Source organism: Fonsecaea multimorphosa (genome assembly GCF_000836435.1).
Source record: "Fonsecaea multimorphosa CBS 102226 unplaced genomic scaffold supercont1.28, whole genome shotgun sequence".
NCBI lineage: Eukaryota > Fungi > Ascomycota > Eurotiomycetes > Chaetothyriales > Herpotrichiellaceae > Fonsecaea > Fonsecaea multimorphosa.
This window is the reverse complement of record NW_015971662.1, coordinates 273,103-290,459: the sequence shown is the minus strand read 5'-3', so window position 1 is coordinate 290,459 and position 17,357 is coordinate 273,103. Positions and strand designations below refer to the sequence as shown.

The 17,357-nt window shown below is 53.1% G+C and overlaps 8 protein-coding genes across 8 annotated transcripts; 6 read left to right on the top strand and 2 right to left on the bottom strand.

Moving 5' to 3' along the window:
* Nucleotides 1–71: 71 nt before the first annotated feature.
* Z520_10187 (uncharacterized protein) lies at nt 72–959 on the top strand (the record flags this gene model as incomplete). Its single annotated transcript, XM_016780681.1, has 1 exon — nt 72–959. The coding sequence occupies one exon, from the start codon at nt 72–74 to the stop codon at nt 957–959; it is 888 nt and encodes a 295-aa protein (XP_016628284.1).
* A 290-nt stretch (nt 960–1,249) lies between these two features.
* Z520_10186 (uncharacterized protein) lies at nt 1,250–3,852 on the bottom strand (the record flags this gene model as incomplete). Its single annotated transcript, XM_016780680.1, has 3 exons — nt 1,250–1,314; nt 1,376–3,030; nt 3,098–3,852. 3 exons carry the CDS (start codon nt 3,850–3,852, stop codon nt 1,250–1,252), a joined length of 2,475 nt encoding a protein of 824 aa, XP_016628283.1.
* A 579-nt stretch (nt 3,853–4,431) lies between these two features.
* On the top strand, nt 4,432–5,915 carry Z520_10185 (uncharacterized protein; the record flags this gene model as incomplete). Its single annotated transcript, XM_016780679.1, has 3 exons — nt 4,432–4,763; nt 4,836–4,895; nt 4,952–5,915. The coding sequence occupies 3 exons, from the start codon at nt 4,432–4,434 to the stop codon at nt 5,913–5,915; spliced, it is 1,356 nt and encodes a 451-aa protein (XP_016628282.1).
* A 750-nt stretch (nt 5,916–6,665) lies between these two features.
* Z520_10184 (uncharacterized protein) lies at nt 6,666–7,826 on the top strand (the record flags this gene model as incomplete). Its single annotated transcript, XM_016780678.1, has 1 exon — nt 6,666–7,826. One exon carries the CDS (start codon nt 6,666–6,668, stop codon nt 7,824–7,826), a length of 1,161 nt encoding a protein of 386 aa, XP_016628281.1.
* Nucleotides 7,827–8,673: 847 nt separating this feature from the next.
* Nucleotides 8,674–10,681, top strand: Z520_10183 (uncharacterized protein; the record flags this gene model as incomplete). Its single annotated transcript, XM_016780677.1, has 2 exons — nt 8,674–9,074; nt 9,193–10,681. The coding sequence occupies 2 exons, from the start codon at nt 8,674–8,676 to the stop codon at nt 10,679–10,681; spliced, it is 1,890 nt and encodes a 629-aa protein (XP_016628280.1).
* Nucleotides 10,682–11,021: 340 nt separating this feature from the next.
* Z520_10182 (uncharacterized protein) lies at nt 11,022–12,377 on the bottom strand (the record flags this gene model as incomplete). The annotated part of the gene is made up of 1 exon (XM_016780676.1): nt 11,022–12,377. The coding sequence occupies one exon, from the start codon at nt 12,375–12,377 to the stop codon at nt 11,022–11,024; it is 1,356 nt and encodes a 451-aa protein (XP_016628279.1).
* An 890-nt stretch (nt 12,378–13,267) lies between these two features.
* Nucleotides 13,268–15,691, top strand: Z520_10181 (uncharacterized protein; the record flags this gene model as incomplete). The annotated part of the gene is made up of 1 exon (XM_016780675.1): nt 13,268–15,691. One exon carries the CDS (start codon nt 13,268–13,270, stop codon nt 15,689–15,691), a length of 2,424 nt encoding a protein of 807 aa, XP_016628278.1.
* An 862-nt stretch (nt 15,692–16,553) lies between these two features.
* Nucleotides 16,554–17,009, top strand: Z520_10180 (uncharacterized protein; the record flags this gene model as incomplete). Its single annotated transcript, XM_016780674.1, has 1 exon — nt 16,554–17,009. One exon carries the CDS (start codon nt 16,554–16,556, stop codon nt 17,007–17,009), a length of 456 nt encoding a protein of 151 aa, XP_016628277.1.
* Between the last annotated feature and the right edge of the window lie 348 nt (nt 17,010–17,357).

Genomic DNA, 17,357 nt, shown 5'->3' with positions numbered 1-17,357 from the left:
ACGTTGAATCGGCTCCGCGACCCTGACCATAATTCGGGTCCTATTGTCCTCGATCGACCCGACGTCAAGCAATGTCCTCTTCGTCCTACTCCGCCGCCGCCGCCGCCGCCCCCGGCGCTGGCAATCCCTCCCTACTCCGCGGCTCCGCGGTACTAATCATCTGGGGTAGCGTGGACGGCTACTCGGACGCGAAATTAGAACGCGACCTGAACGACTGGTGGACGTATGAGCACCTACCGGAACGGCTGGCGCTGCCTGGCTTCCACCGCACGCGGCGGTACTACCGCTCATCGCCGCCGTCGTCCTCCTCCTCGAGCTCAAACGAAAGCCATTCGAACTACATGGTACTATACGAGGTGTCGTCGCTAGCGACGCTCACTTCCCCGGAGTACATGCACGCGCTGAACAACCCGACCCCACGCACGCGGCAGTACATGCCCGTCCTGTCGAGCCTGAGCCGGTCGGCGTGCCGTGTTTTGGCGTCGATGTCGCGGGCCGAGTTCGCACCATGCCACGTCGGCGGTGCCGGCGGGACGCTGGCGCACGTCGTCCTCGAGGCCCCCGCGGCAGCCGAGACGCGCGCCAGCTTGACCAACTGGCTGGCTCACGAGTGCTGGGCGATGCTCTGCACACACTTCTCGAGTCTGTTGGCCATGCACGTGCTCGAGCCCGACGAGGCCGCCACCAGCGCGGGTAGCTCGACCAAGTCGTACGACGGAGTCAACTTCAAACAACACCAGCAGGACCCCAAGAGCTCGACCTTGACCTCGAACGCCCCCGAGGCGATGCGCCCCCCGCAGTGGATGATGCTGCTCGAGTTCGCGGATCCTTTTGGAGCTCCCTTCGCGTCGTATGACCACAACTGCGACGAGTTCGCTCAAGGCCTGGCGGACCATGGCGTTGATTTGTCCAAGGTGACGGAACAGTTTTTTGGACTGTTCGTCGTGATGGAGGAGTAGACAAGGTTGGTCATAGTCTCGCTTCAAAGGAAGAAGAATAGGATCAAGTCGGGTTAAGCAATCTATGTCACTATTTCCCTGGTCTTATCTACCAAGCAGCTAAAAGGATGGGACTAACATGGTCGAGCAGAAAACACTGGGCATCCTGCAAGCACCGTTGTGTCATCGCTTCTCTCAGTGCTTTTGAAACGCCTTCCTGATGATCTTCGTCCATTTGCCAACAAACCCACCACCGCGTTTTTCGACGGACAGTTTTCACTCAAGACCGGTTTGTGTCCTGAACACGCCAATTATCCTTCACTCATTGAAGCCGTATCAATCTTGAAATTCCCAATATCATTGAGGTAGTCCGGATCTGCGATGTCCCGAGATTAGCGCGGTCCCTGTGGTTGTCAGAGAAGCAAAGACTTGCTTACCGGTTTTCTCGTCCATGATGTATTTCTGCGTCTTGCTGATCATTCCCGTTAGTTCGCTCATCACCTCGTGTGATCTCAACCTGACTTTCTCGTTCCGCTTCGCCGCCCCCTTGATAGCTTGCATAGCCACGTGGTACCGACTCGTACCGTTTACAAGCATCATATTGAAAGGAGTGGTGGTGGATCCTTCTTCGTTATAGCTCGCAATCGTAACACGCTGCATATTAGGGCGCCCAAACAAGAGCCCTTTCAGCTCATTCGCGTAACCATGATAGTTGAAGTGGATGGGAACGTCTTCGGTGAAGAGAGCGTCGAAAGCATCATTTGTCAAAGCGTGAGGGTGGCTGCTAGACGCCCCTAAGATCATGAGGTCCGTGACATTGACAACTCGCACGCGCATCTCAGGCATCTTCGACCGAAGCAAGTCTGCCGCGGCAATGACTTCGAAGGTCAATTCGGCCCCAATGCCCACCAATACCACATCTGGATTCAGCCCGTCGTCTGTGGAGGCAAATTTCCAAACGGACGCACCGGCACGGCAGTGATTCTCGGCCTCATCCACGGAGAGAAAAATGGCAGAAGGCTGTTTGGAGCCCACCATCAGATTGACGTAATTCTTGGATTGAAGACAATGTGCCATTGTAGAGAGAAAAGTATTTGCATCTGGAGGAAGATAGACTCGGGCGGCATGTGGCTTCAGGTTCAACACCGCGCCAATGAAACTTGGATTCTGGTGTGAGAAGCCATTGTGCTCTTGCCGTGTCCACGTCGACGTCTCGAGATAATTAATGCTGGCAATGTCGTTGCGCCACTTTGACTCGCGACCCATCTTGCCGAATTTTGCATACTGCACCATCATGGTGTGAATGATACCGAGGAAAGCCTCGTAGCTCGGGAATAGGCCGACTCGACCCGTGAGCGTGTAGCCCTGTAACCAGCCTTGACATTGGTGTTCGGAGAGGGTCTCAATCAGACGACCGCCCCTCGCATTGGAGAATTGATCCCACTGGAAGTTGCGATTGGTAGAACTCAAGACTGCATCCAGCTTGTTGGACTCGAACTCGTCTGGAGAGAAGATCCGGAATGTGGTGGGGTTGTCTTTGACAATCTCCTCGAGAAGTTTGCCCACAGTTTTCATGGAGCTCTCCGAAGTGCCCTTTTTCACAGCAAAATTGCGCCAATCAATAGGCTTTAGTCCTCGATAGGCGTTATATACTTCTTTCTTCTGGCCAAGACGGCGGTCGGGTTTCTCGGGGATGGTAGACTTGATATCGTCGATTACATCACCGTTGTCCTTGAACAGTTCCTTTGGCTTGTAGGACTCCAGCCATCCTTGAAGCAGCTTCAGTTCCTCGGAGTCGGTCTTAGCCTTAGGCAGAGGGACCTGGTGCGCGTGGAAGGAGCCTTCGACGATTTGACCGTGGACTTTCTTCGGTCCAGACCATCCTTTCGGAGTACGGAGAATTAGCACTGGCCAACGTGGTTTCATTATGGGACTTCCGCTTCTGGCCGCTGCTTGTATTCGTCTGATTTCAGCAAGAGCCCATTCCATGGAGTTAGAGAGGTCTGCATCAATATCGTCCAGGTCATCAACCACTCTCGGTTGATATCCATATCCGGTGAACAAGGCCGCCATTTCCTTGTCATCCATACACCTGTGAGTGATTGTTAGCCCATGCCCAACTCGAGGAGACCAAATGAACTATTCTGTCCAAAATGAACCGATGTATTTGGGGGGGAGAGACTTGCCCATAGATGGTTCTCTCGCTGATCTTGAAACCGTTAACATGCACAATCGGCAGGACTGCTCCGGACTCCCGCGGATCGATGTACTTGTAACTGTGCCACGCCGTTGCAGTCGGGCCCGTCTCGCACTCACCGTCGCCTACGATGCAACAGACGATCAAATCTGGGTTATCCATGACAGCGCCAAAACTCACGCTGAGAGCATACCCAAGCTCTCCACCTTCGTGAATGGCACCAGGTGTTTCAGCATTGATGTGACTTGGGAATCCACCTGTCGTGCTAAAATTCGAGATGAGGTTATGGAGACCTTGGGCGTCTTGCGAACAATGAGGATAGAATCTGGCCAAAGACCCTTCGAGCCACAGATTGGCCAGGATGGCTGGAGCTCCGTGACCTGGCCCAACAACGTACAACATGTCCAGATCATGAGCCTTGATCAGGAGGTTAAGATGTGAGTAGACAAGGGTAAGACCAGGACACGTCCCCCAGTGGCCCAACAATCGGGGCTTGATGTCTTCAAATTTCAGGTCCCGCTGAAGAAGAACATTATTCTGCAGAAAGATCATGGCGGCAGCGATGTAGTTGGCTGCGCGCCTATACTTTGCAATAGCATCATTGGTCTTGTCAGCCAACGTCGGCTTGTCGAGTTTGACGAGCAGATCCGAGACATAGTCAGGGACATTCGAGGGCGCAGGTTCGGGGTTTGGGCGATCGATCACTTCACCAGGCATTGTTGACTGGCGTGTCTAGGGGTACATATGTATGTTCAAAGGCACCTATGCTCGCAGCTGAACGAAAATGGAACTGGGTCGTTTCGGGATACGTGCTTGGGTAATTCCTGCACAGTCAGCCAGCAAGGAGAAGAAGCTTTCATGTCAAAAGTATCAAAGAGTAGGTAGGAAAGAGACTCGAAATCAATGATCGATACCTGCCTCATGTCTCATCATCACCTCAGCGGGGCGAAAGAAACGGTTCGTGCGGTTCTTCACTCCAGCGTGATGTCAATTGATCGAAGCAGCAGACGGCACCACGGATGAATTGATCGACGTCACGGAAACGCACTCGGCGGGTTCCTGGATGCTCACAAAGGGTTGCAGGTGCGAATCTGACTTGACATGGTAATGATGGGCATCTGCACGCCATCCACCCAGTGACAGTCAGAGACATGTGAGTGGAAACGCGCCAATAAACCATGTGGTGTGATCTCATGCCGTCCTTTATGCTTCTTCAGGATAAATAGTATGTAACAAGCCATGTCAATGCCCGGCCTCGTCCAAACTGTATTGAGATCCTCCGACCTGCTTCACAAAATGGCCAACGTGATCCTCTCCATCAACGCCGGCAGCTCTTCACTGAAGACAACACTGTTTGTGGAGGAAGAAACTGAGGGCAAGGCCAGAGGGCTTCGGCGCCTGGGGAGCGCGGAAATATCTTCCATCAATGCCCCTCCTGCGCGCCTAAAATATCTTCGTGGCTCCTACAAAGACACCCGCGAAGTCGGCGACGTCAATGACCACAACCACGCCTTTGAGCATATTTTGAACGCCTTCCTTGCTGACGCAGAGATCCCAGAGGTCTCCAGCAAAGATGACATCGACTACACGGCCCATCGAGTTGTACAGGGAGGAAATTTCGAGGAGAAGTGAGCACAGACACCCGACACGCCCGGACCAAAGTCGCGATCGGTTTTGGCGCGGGACTAACTGCTCATCAGCCAGTTCATAACCAAAAAGACTTTGAATAAGATCAACAAGCTCTCAGATCTTGCACCCTTGTACGCCCTTGAGCACTCGGAACCGTTGACCTTGCGAAATGCTAATCGTCATCTAGGCACAATGCCTCCGCTGTCGGTCTCATGCTGGCCTGCCATGAACACCTGCCTAATGTCATCAACGTCGCATGCTTCGACTCCTCGTTCCACCAAACAATGCCTGACTACGTCAAGAGTTATGCCATCGACCAGAAAATTGCAAAAGAGAAGGGTCTGCGCAAATACGGGTTTCATGGGCTGAGTTACCAATATATCACAAGAACCACGGCCGCGTTCCTGGGCATGCCCGAATCCGAGACGAACATCATTGCCCTTCACCTGGGGAGCGGTGCATCCATGTGCGCAATACAGAATGGACGGTCAATCGACACAACCATGGGCTTGACCCCCGTATCAGGCTTGCCGGGCGGTTCCCGGAGCGGAGACATTGATCCCAGTCTTGTCTTTCATTACACGTCCGATGCCAGTGCACTGAGCCCCAACAGCACCAAGGATCTCCATATCTCCACTGCGGAAGAGATTCTCAACAAACAGTCCGGTTGGAAGGCATTGACGGGGACAACAGACTTTTCGAAGATTGCGGATCCGAACGCCCCGGACACCCACAAACTCGCGTTCAACATCTTTATCGACCGAGTCGTAGGATTCGTTGGCAACTACTATGTCAAGTTGGGTGGCAAAGTCGATGCCTTGGTATTTGCTGGGGGCATCGGCGAAAAGAGCTCATACTTGCGACAAGTGGTGATCGACAAGGTGTCGTGCCTCGGGTTCACTCTCGATGACGAGAAGAACAAGAAGGGCACGGAGGGCAATGACGTGGTGGATATCGGCACCAGCGACAGGATACATACGTTGGTCTGCGAAACGGACGAAGATGTGAGCATTCCCAAAAATTTCACTTGGCGGAAGTTCTGGCTAACAGCGTGCAGCATGAAATGGCTCATTCCGTCCTGTCAATGCTCTACAAGAAATGATAAACAAACAGACTTGGACGACCCGATGACGAACCACGCACGACAATAGACTTTTAATTTGATACACAATTAAGACCTGAGCACTGCAACGCACCAGCCTTGTTTCTCTACGCCATCCTCTTCGGTTTTGATCCTCCTGCCGATATTTTGCCATTAGTCACTTCGCTTGCCTTTTCTACAGACCAAGTTGGAGAAACACCAGATTTTGATTGGTCTCGGACTCCGAGTTTGAATCCCATTGAGCTCCGGCTCGAGCAGGTGCCATGTTCACACGCCCGATTTGTCATGAAACTAAAGTGCCGTTGCTGCCGTCAAGGAAAGAATACGCGGTACCTTTCCAGTGGCTGCTGGGTGAGTAAGCAGGTTTGGCGTGGTTTGGTAATGTCCTCAGCCTTTACCACAATCCTTTGCAGTTGGAGCGCCTTGCCAAACAGAGGCAGCTGGACCTCGACGCACAATGGCTCGATTGCAGGGAGCTTCTAATCCTTCGTACCACCCACTCTGGAGGCTTGGGAGTCGCCAATGATGCAATGAAACAACAAACATCTATGCCATGTTGAGTAGCCCTCTCCAGCGACCCGCATACTGGCATCAAGCTGAAAACACAGAATGCTTGGGACGAAGGACCCCGTGCACAACAGGATCTGTAGGGAAAGTCTCTTCTGCGGAGGGATGCAATGCCATCTTCAAACCTATTTAATCTCAATGGTTCTGCCGTTTAGCAGGTGAGTCTCAGATGTATCGAGCATCACGTTCCCCTTGAAACTCTTGAATACAAGGCTCCCGGTAGCACGCGACCATGCATTTTTCTACTTCTGTTTGGCTGTCGCTCCTGCTTCCAGCCTTGGGAGCTACCGCCCAAGCGGTTCCCAAGCATAACTATACCTGCACGAGCTTCATGGTCAAAGTGCCAGTGAACAACGTAACGGTGATCGTCCCGCCGTTCACAGAATTTCCAAATCAATATGCTGCCACGGCATTTGCCAACCAAATCACTCTCCGGACGCCCTCTACTCCCAATCTCAACACTACCACACTGACAAAGACGTTCAATATCAGTGCAGAGTATTGCACTCCAGCCATGCCCGGACCCAAGGCTTCGACCTTGCACATTCTCACACACGGTCTCGGGTTCAACCGAAGCTACTGGGACTTTTATCTACCGTCAAAGCCTAATGACGCTCAATACTCCTACGTCAATAGCGCTACGGGTGCGGGATACAGCACGCTCTCCTGGAATCGTTTGGGCATCACACCCTCCACGGTCGGAAACCCATTTACGGAGATCCAAGCCCTTGTTGAGCTCGAAGTGCTCGCTAGTTTCACGACCCTCGCTCGCGCAGGGAATATTTCGCAAGTCCCTGTCCCACAGAAAGTCATCCATGTGGGCCACAGCTTCGGTAGCGAGTTGACGGCGTCTCTCGCCTCAGTCGCTCCAGACCTCACCGACGGCGTGGTGTTGACTGGCTACTCCGCCCTCGGTAATTACGTCCCTCTGTTTGTGTCCAACACGGCGCTGCACTTTGCCAACACGAACCAACCCAAGCGCTTCCCTAACAGCACTTACTCCTCCGGCTTCCTCACCTGGCCAGACCAATACGGCAACCAATATTCCTTCTTCGCTTATCCGTACTTTGACCCCGCCGTGCTCCAGTTCGCGGAAGCAACCAAATTCCCATTCACGTTTGGCGAGTTCCTCACGATGTCAACCTTGCCCGTCACCGCGCCAAACTTCAAGGGTCCGGTGTTTTATCTCGCCTCGGTGGAGGATTTGATCTTCTGCGCTTCAAACTGCACGGGCCTCTTTGGTCCCGGCAGTGCGGCGGTGCAGTCGTTCAACGGGAGCAGCGACGTCGAGACGTATCTTCAGCCGAATGTGGGCCATGGGCTCAATCTGCATCACAATGCCACGGGCGCCTATAATGTGATTCTCGATTGGGCTAACAGACATGGATTTTGAAGTGATGGCAACGGGGAACTTTAAGCAGAAAGCCAATGTCTACACAGGGACCCATCCAAACCTATAATCGAGACGAGGATCAAAAAGAGGTAAAGGGAAGCATTAATTACTCAAGATGAGTTCTGGTAAATAGCTGTAGTTGCTCCTAACTGAATGATCAAATTGACCAACCATTGTAAGCCATACCTAGTAGTTTCCCGTCATTTGAAATGCGTTTATGTCTGACATTTGACTGCGAATTCTGCAAAGATTGTTTCCTCTTCTCTCAACCTTTGGATGTCATGAAACAGTGGCTGGTCCTCCACGCGCCAGCCGCCGGGCTCGGCGGCAACCTCGATGGCCATCACCTCTCATTCGTGCAACGACCATGTCTCTATGCTCCTCTCCTCTTGTCCGCTTCAGATCACAACTCCATGGTCCAGCGTTCCTTGACTCTGTCATTGACCGGCGCCAAACTAACGGCTGAGCGCCTTTCTTTTGTCGCCCGTTTCACGGTCACGAAACCTTAAGGGAAAGTGCAGTGAGACTGCTGCCTCTCCTCTGCAACCATTGTGTCTGCTGATGACGATGACTGGGAGGCTAAGTCCTACATATCATAAAATGTCTGAGCTGCCTTTGGCCGTAGTCGGACGTTTTCGACCCACGAGTAAAAGGTTTGAGGTTTGCAGCTGGCTGTACAAGACATACTTCCATCACACTATGCCTGGACCGACAGTGTAACCTGTTCTCTTCTTTCTCGCTGTCAAGCTCCTGCTGGCTAGCAAGAGTTGATTTGGCGGAATGTTTGTGGTTGGCAATATCTGTTGATTCGTTTACAGGTCGTTTTGGAGCGACAGGCCAATGCTCAATGGGTGCCATCCTGCCCTCTAAATGTGAGCTGCTACCTCAGTCGATTGACTGGCGTGGCCCAGTTGTCATGTTCCTCTGCTTTCTTGGGGCCATCACTTCCGCGATTGGCCATCACGTCCTCAATCTCAAGCTCCAGGGAAGAGCTGTCGCAGCAGTCTCTGTTGATCAACAATGGATTTTCAGAGCAGGAAATGCACTGGCCTATCTCGTCAAAGTACTACTGGTGCTGGCTGCCAGTACTGCATACTTCCAACGCGTGTGGCACCATGCAAGGGGAAGATCCATGAAGCTCAGTCAGTTCGACTATATGTTCGGGGCGTTGGACAACATCCTTGAGCTCCGCCATCTAGCTTTCTGGGTTCGACGCCCGGTCCTATTGTTGGCTGTGGCCATTGTCTGGTACGCCCACCATGTTGCTGCCATTCGTGTCGACTTCCTTTCAGACTCCTCCAATTCCATCCCGACACCTATTTGAAACATAGCATATTAATCCCTGCCACGACTGACAACTCGCTAGGCTCATACCATTAGTAGCCATCATCACGCCTGGCACAATCTCCGTGGTGTCCGCATCTGCGACCGAGCCAAGTACCATCTCTGTACAGCAGCGAGAATATGGCAAAGGGTCGTACGGTGCCCCAGTGATAGCCGACAACGGAACTGTGTTTTATGGTGGTGCAAGGTCCTATCTGAAGGGCCCAACGCTTGCAACGCTGTTCGAGACCGAGATTCTGTCAGTGGGCACTTTCCCCACCAACTTGACCTGGTCTATGGGTTTCTTTGGTCCAGCGGTATCTTGTTCCACCGCTGGAGCCGAAGTCACATTGCAGTTGACGAACATCATCCTCCCATATCAAAAGAGGAATCAAACGTCGTTGATGTTCGACGCCTGGATCCCTAGACCAGCTGCGTCTTCAAACGATACTCTGGTCGACGGCATGCTCGTTTTAGATCCCGACCAGAACAGCAACCTCCGGATCCTTGACCAAACTTCGCCAGATGCAGCAAAGATCTATTACAGCATTGCCCCCGATGTCGCAACTCAAGCTACGATGGCAAATCCCATCTATGTCATCGAGTGTGCCCTATACAACGCCTCATGGAACCTCGACTTCGACGTCCGCAGAACCGGCGAGCAGATTCTTACTCCCACTCTGAAATTCGAAAACTGGATGCCGGGTTGGAGTAGCATCAAACCAGCGCTCACGGCCAGCCCCGAGACCAGCACGATTCTCGACTATGCAGGTCTCATGGAAACATTCGGTGCCATCACCAGCGGTCACCTCGACTATCCAAATGATCCCCTGCTGCAGTATGAACAGACTAGCCTCGCTCTGGAGACCAGCCCCATCTTGTTCAACGACGCGTTTCCGGATCCTTTTGACGACTCCGCTATGATCCAGCTTCAGCGGACATTTGAGACTTTGTTCCAGAACATGACTCTCTCAGCCCGCTATGCGGTGCTGCCGCGCGATGACCTACGCGGCGATGCTTCAGACTTGACATTTGTGAAAGTCAACGCGACATCCACGTTCTCGCGCAACGTGTATTCCTACGACAGCCGAGACCTTATCATTGCATACTCCCTCGCCATCGGCAGCAGCGCCATATGCATTCTTCTGGCAATGCTCGCCATTTCTAGCATGGGCGCCGTGTATTCGAACAGCTTCTCAACGGCTGTCCGCGCCAGCAGGGGTCAAAGCCATCTGGATGCTGTGATCCAAGATGATCACGACCGTAGCGGTGCGCAGCCCCTGCCAAAGAGGATTGCAGATGCGTATATATGGATCGGTCGCGAGCATACAGTTGGTACGGGAATTGGGCGCGGCAGGGTCGCGACGGAAGACACGTTGGACTCTCAGAAGGAGCGACGCTCGTGGTGGGGAAAGGAGCAAGTGATGGATCTGGAGAAGAGCTCCTCGTCTGCGCCGTCGAATGTCGTGGTTCCGCCTGATGGTTTCGTGGCCGAGCCGAAGACAAATGGCCCGCTTGGTGAATGGATATAGCCTCGGCGTGTATTTGCTTGCCGGTTCCGCCTCGACTGAGAAATGTCGGCGATCATGCGCAGGGCCGCTTGCATATAGGACGGGGTGTAGTCCTGCGTCTGTTTAGGAAGAAAACTTGTACAGTACCTAATCAGATCCAGATTCGATTGATTCCAGCCCTTGCCAGCAATTATTACACTTTGCCTCCCAATTTCTCGAGTCTTATACACGGCATTTCGCTTTTCCTAACTTCCCACTTTTTGATCGACCCGACCCTTTCCAGAATATCTCTCCCAAATCCCATAGAAGGATAGCACTTCGAATGGGGATAGAATGGCGCAAAACACGCTTCAAAATCTCATCAATCCCAACTCACCAACAAGTCTGCCTCGTTCAACGAGCGTATTCCAACATTACAGACCTCGTGGCGACTGAGAAGGCTGCCCAGCTCCTCCGATTCTTCTTCGGCCGGGACCACGTCCGACGAGCTTGACGCTACGTCTCCGCTGGGGAGAGGGCCTTCGTCGTCGTCATGAAGAGACCACCACCATTGGCTGCCACTCAACATTCCGTCCTCATCGTCAAACTCCTCCTCGGTCTGATGCGTGACAACGCCGCTATCAATGTCCTCGACTGTCATTCTGGCAATCCAGCTCCACTTGCGCCAGAACCACCGCCTGACTTCCCAACTCCGCTTGTTCCACGCCACGCCATCTCGCATGCTTCTTCCATAGCGTCCATTGGCGCACTGCCGCCCCCAACAGACCATGCCGTCGTGCATCAGGTCGAGGAAGAGACTCATGTGATCCAGTTTCTTGACGCTCGAGAGGTAGATGGCCATGCTCCGGAAGTGGGGGAAAGGAATGCAATCCAGGTATGATGGGTGAGGGATGATGAGTTGATGGGCGGTTGGTCGGAGATCGACCGGGATCGTGTGGATATCGGCATTGGAAGTGGTTGAGAAGGGAGAAGGGTGATCGTTGACATATGAGACGACGGAAATACCTAGGCTCTGGGCGATGGACATGGTCGCTGCGAAACATGACTCTCCGACCAGCTGGAGATGGTTTTTATAAGGTGATGGGAGGAATGATCGCGTCTGTGATATACTTCGAGATTTTGACGAGTCTGAGTGCGGCGAAGCGTGAGAGGAGCGCTGAAATGGCGACAATTGTCGCATCGGCGACAGTGAAGGGGACAGGCTGTTCAGAGGGCTTCCTCTTGGAATAACACCTGGTGGGAGCGTATATGTCTTCGAATCGACATCGTCTGGGACGGGCCATGAGTGTCGCATGTCAGCAGCGTCTGGGATTGGCGGCACGTAGTAATAAACCGCAAGTCTCAGGGGAAGAACTGGCTCTGGCAACGCCGTCGCTTCGCTTGCATCGTTGTCGGCGCCCATATCCGTCAATCTCTCGTCAGGAGGCGGCTCTAGAAAGGCAGTGGATGGGCCTTCCCCAGCCTCAAACGATTCCGTCGACGGGGACACCTGGCAATCCATGGCGGACAGCTGCTGCGGCACATGTTCACTCTCCCTCTTTGACAATTCTTGCGCGACCTTGGCTCTGATCTCTTCATCCCGACGTTGCTTCTGCCTTTCTCGCCAGGCGCGCTGTGATCGTCGGTTTTGCTCTCTCCTTGCCTCTGTGAGTTTTCGCTTGTATTTCTCTGGAAGCTTCGGCTCAGGACCGGGCCCAGCGGATGAGGAACTCGGCATGGTCTCGTCTTTCAGCTAATTCACCATATCTGAGATAAAACGGCGTCAGAGCGTGACAGAGTTGAAGACCCGCAGGGTTTGCAGAATGCTCATAAAGCCCAGGCAGACTAGCGGCGGATGACAAAACGCGTAAACTTATAGGCACCCACCTTCCCGTCACCGCGAGAGGTCGAGCGAAACCTGTGGAGGCGGCTTGAGTCATACCTACCTAGGTAGGTACATACCTGGTGAGTACCTAGGTAGGTGTCCCCCGGCGTGGGCGTGGCCGAGCAGCCCGGGCTAGGAGGCTTTGACTGAATATCAATGGGCCCGCTGGGTGCTCCCCCACATCCCCGCAAGCACCTACTAGCAAGCGCACCGTACCTACCTACCTACCTAGGTAGGTAGAGAGGCAAGCAGCATGCTGAGCCAGCAAAACTGAGCGCCACTAAACAGCTAGCCGCCTGTCCCGGTTACGCTGCGCAATGTACCGAGTACACGTAGGCAGCACCAAGGCCTCCATACCTAGGTACTTACCGACCTCGTATTCATACACCTCTAGAGACTTGGGCCTCGATTCATCAAGTGCTTCTTTTTCACCAGGCTCGATCCACCCGGGACTACGCTGCGACCTCATCAACACCAACGGAGGCTCTCTCAGTTCCCTTTCATACTCCATGTCGACCCTCAGCGTCCAGTGCAGGCCAGGAGGCTGAGCGGAGACCCTTTCTGACACTACAGAAGGCCCTCATTATCTCCACGGCACGACAAGTGCAGCTTCAGTGTGGCCGGCAGTCTACCACACTCTGAAAGCGTACAAATCGCACTGGCCTCACCGTTTAATGTCCGAACAGTGATCCTGCACGTGCTACTCAAGCTCGACGATCCAATGACTATGCGTGTTGACCGCCATGATAGATGGCCCTCGCGAATCACTGTCAACCTACACGAGGGAGCGTGTAAAGTCAATATATCAGGATGGACTGGAATGGAAGAAGACCAACTCTATTGGCCAGCCTAGGACCTTTCACGCTCGAGCCATAGACCACGATGCGACGAGCGACCTATTCTATATTTTTACGGCGGCTCGGCAAAAGGAACGGCTGAGAGAAATGAGCAGATCTTACTTCCACGCTGTCCGAGAACCCCAAGATCATGTCGCTCAGCTCGATCAGAAGATAGCGGCTTTGATTGATTGCTGTTACGATGGCATCCTCGACGAGGACTATATGGTCTCGAAGGCTTGCGCTCTATTATCTCGCATGCCTGCTACTCCTCCTCTTACGCAGGCCTTGATTGCGATGTTTCGAGGCAGTAAGTTCAACTGGCTTTACTTCGAAGGTGTACATGACAGCCACGTTCCTTTGGACCGGGACACCTGGGATAAGCTGCTCGTGACTAGATGGTTCGACACAAACACCATCAAGATTGCCTTGACCATTGTCCAGGTACATGATGCAAAAAATAGCATTCTCGTGGATCTTTTTGGGGAGTACCTCATCACCCTGGCCGAGATTTCGGAGTCGACCTTTTCGTTGCTCTATCACTGCAACGATGCCGTGGAACAGCAGTCTTGGTTACTGGCCTCGAGTTTTCTCTGGACATGCTGGTATCGGGGCCTCATGCTATATCTCCACAGCGCTCTGCACTTTCACTTGCAACTTGGATATGATGTCCAGAAGCTTTACAGACTTAACATGAGGCATCCACTGCCGCAAATGGGCCTACACTGGTTACCTTTAAAACCGTCACAATACCTGTGCCCTTGGGCATTCGAGCTGCTGCGATCAGATAGAGCTTCTGTCAGCCAGGATTTTCGTCGTTTTCACCAGCGCTTTTCAGCACTCCATGGTCAAAGACCAGCTCGATGCCTAGGTGGACCATGTCGCCCGTGCAGTGGACAAGGCCCGACATATTGTCAACGTTTCACAGGCTTAAAAATAGTTGACCAGTCTGCTCATGATGCATCTTGTGACGGGCAATGCCAGAGCTTGTTGTGGGACGAGACGAGCTATCGCAGTGTCTCCGGTGCGAGAGCAGTATCCATCACTGACTCGGATGGCGGCTACATTCGTTACTGCCGAGCTTCTCCCCAGACCATTGCTGTGTCGCACGTGTGGGCTCATGGTGCGGGTGGCAGGCCGCACACCGGCTTCAACGACTGTCTACACCAACGTCTCGTCCGAATTGCTCGAGAAAACAATTGCGACAGTTATTGGATGGACACACCCTGTATACCAGAGGATCATCAACTTCGTGCTGAAGCGATTACATATATCAACGAGGTGTTTCACACAAGCAGCATGACCCTGGTCTGGGATCGTGATCTTATGGCGATTGACATATCTCACGCGTCGATAGAGACACAAGAGGCTATCCTGTGCACCCTACTGGTTTGTGACTGGGCTCTTAGGTCTTGGACTCTACTAGAGTCGATGCGTGCACGGCATAATATCCATCTGCTGTGCAAGGATAACAAGACCATTGCGCTGAGAGACTGCCTTCTAAACGTCCACCACGACGGTGCGATCGACATTGCAACATTACTCCTCACAAGCCAACAGCTTCTGCCGACAGCGAAATACGACGTCGAATCACCCGATGAAGAAATTCTCAAGCAAATGGAGGGTTACGTCCCCGTCGAGGAAGCCCTGCACCTGTTGGCTCGTCGACATGCATCCAGACCAGGAGACAGTATTGTGATCTTGAGCCTGCTCATTGACGACAAGCCAGTTTATACTGCAGAGGCATTCTGGAAGTCGAAGATAGGCTATTCCTTAAGCACAGGTGTGCTGTTTTCGTCCCAGCCAAGGCTTCGGTGCAAGGGATTCCGATGGGCACCTTCTCAACCAGAGTTGCCGCTGGCTGTGTCGAACAGGGTTTCCCCATACTCCCAAGAACACTTATTCGATGGCTCACGGACGACGATCGCGATAATTACCCCAGACGGTCTCGATGGCAGGTTTGCCACTTTCGAAATTCCTGAATTGGGGCAGGAGCCGCGCGAGAACACTGCACTTACTAGCCTAATCCAGAAACTTCCCTGGTTAGGCCACCGAGGGCGTGAGCCCGTCCAGGCACGCATTCTCCGTGGCCACTTTCAACTTGGGAAATATCAACACTCAATGCTGCTTCTTCCCGTGCATGACAATACCTCGCGAGGCGCTCTGTTCCACGCGTACCGCGGCCGGTCGAACGGACTGGTATTTGCTGTGGTAGGCTCAAATGATGAAGATAGACGGACATGGCAATGGCTTGGGACTTTTGAATGGGATCTCAATTCCCCTCCTCATCCTAAGGTGAGGAAGGAACGGGAGAAGATATTCATTGTCTGACCGTTTACTCCGACTGAATACAACAACGTCTCTTGACGGGACGATCAGAGCCAACTTTGGACATATGAGTATGATCTGATGCGAGTTTAACAAAAGAACAGCTTTATGACGTTGCCGAAACTTGACCTGCGATCCTTCCCACTGCTACGCTACTCGGATTCTCTTGGCTCCCACCTACCGGCTTCTAGCCAGTGTTCACCCCCCCGGAGTCAGCGTCAAAGTCAATGTCTACCTGAAGAGGAGATCCTCGAAGAACAGAGCCCAGGGCAAGGCGAAGGGTCGTTTTCCAAGGCGCTGTTGTATGTGCAGCCAGCCAACCATGTCGTTAGTGCCCGAACTGCCAGAGACCTAGACACTCACTACCCAGATAGTCTTCACCCTGCAAATCGCATGGAATGGCTCCGGAGCTGGCAAACAGGGAAATGCCGCTCTTCCTCGCGCAACCAACCAAATCTCATTGATTATTGAATGCTTCTTTCACAGAAAAACAGTTCCACAGGACAAAGGCCATCCCAGAGTCCGGAAGAAGACAACTCGAAGCGAGCGACGACTCTGATTGGCCAGCTTCCCATGCGAGGCTAAAGTGCAGTCAGGGGCATACCAGGCACCCATAGGCTTCAGGATAAGCCAGTTCATAAGCCACCGACTGACCGACGTGACTGGGCCTAGCCTTTCTGGTCTATATATTCTCTCGAATGTTTCTGCTCAAACGCAGACTAAAATGCGTTCTGAATAACCCAGTTCAGAATTTCTGTACACCACCGAAAACCAAAAGGCCTCCGGTACTCAGCATAGACTGTCTACCCGACAGATCTCTGCAGGTCTTCCGTCCACAAATCAAATCCAGACACTCGAAGAAACCATGTCAACACTCACGCCTGTCCAAGCCGTCTTCGCCAGAGTACACTCCCCAACGAGTCTGACATTCCCAGAAGTCGTCGCGTCGCTGCTCAAGCTAGGCGTGACGCGGTACCACGTCGACTACATCTCGCGCACGACCACGACATACACACCCAAGAAGGCGACTTCCTCCACAGATGCCGAGACCATTTCGACTGAACAAATCGCCATCCCCGCCCCCTCAGCAGCCGGGGTCAAGCCCTCCACGGCGTGGGACGCGGCGGCGCTGACGCGGGCCCTCCGGCGCGTGCAGGCGGGGGAGACCGTCTACGCCGAGTTTGCGCGCGAGGTCGTCGACGCCGGCGTCACGGGGTATTTTGCTTTTTTGGAAGGGAAGCGCGTCCTGTATTACGGGCTCAATGGGGACGTGTATGTCGAGTGGTTCCCTGGCGCGGGACCAGCAAAGCAGGAGGAGTAGGTGGGAGCAATAGGAGGAGGGAGGGGAAGGGGGATGAGGAAGAACGGAAAGAAAAAAAGGGGGCCAGCCGCAGGAAGGGGGGCGTCGAATCCTGAGTCGGAAGTAGAGACTGTAATGATAGCCCGCATGAGCTAGAGGAAATCCCCAATACTTTTAATGAGATTACTTCGTATCGACGTCGGAAATCTAAGACACTGATCTTGATTCTTCCTCGAAACGTGGGCACAGTTTACTTTATATCTTGATTAGCGAGCTCATTCTTTTCTCCCTTACAACTTATTTAAGTCGTCGTATATCCAATCGAATCTAGTACGACATGACGACGACCGGAAGCCCCCTTTCCCGTCT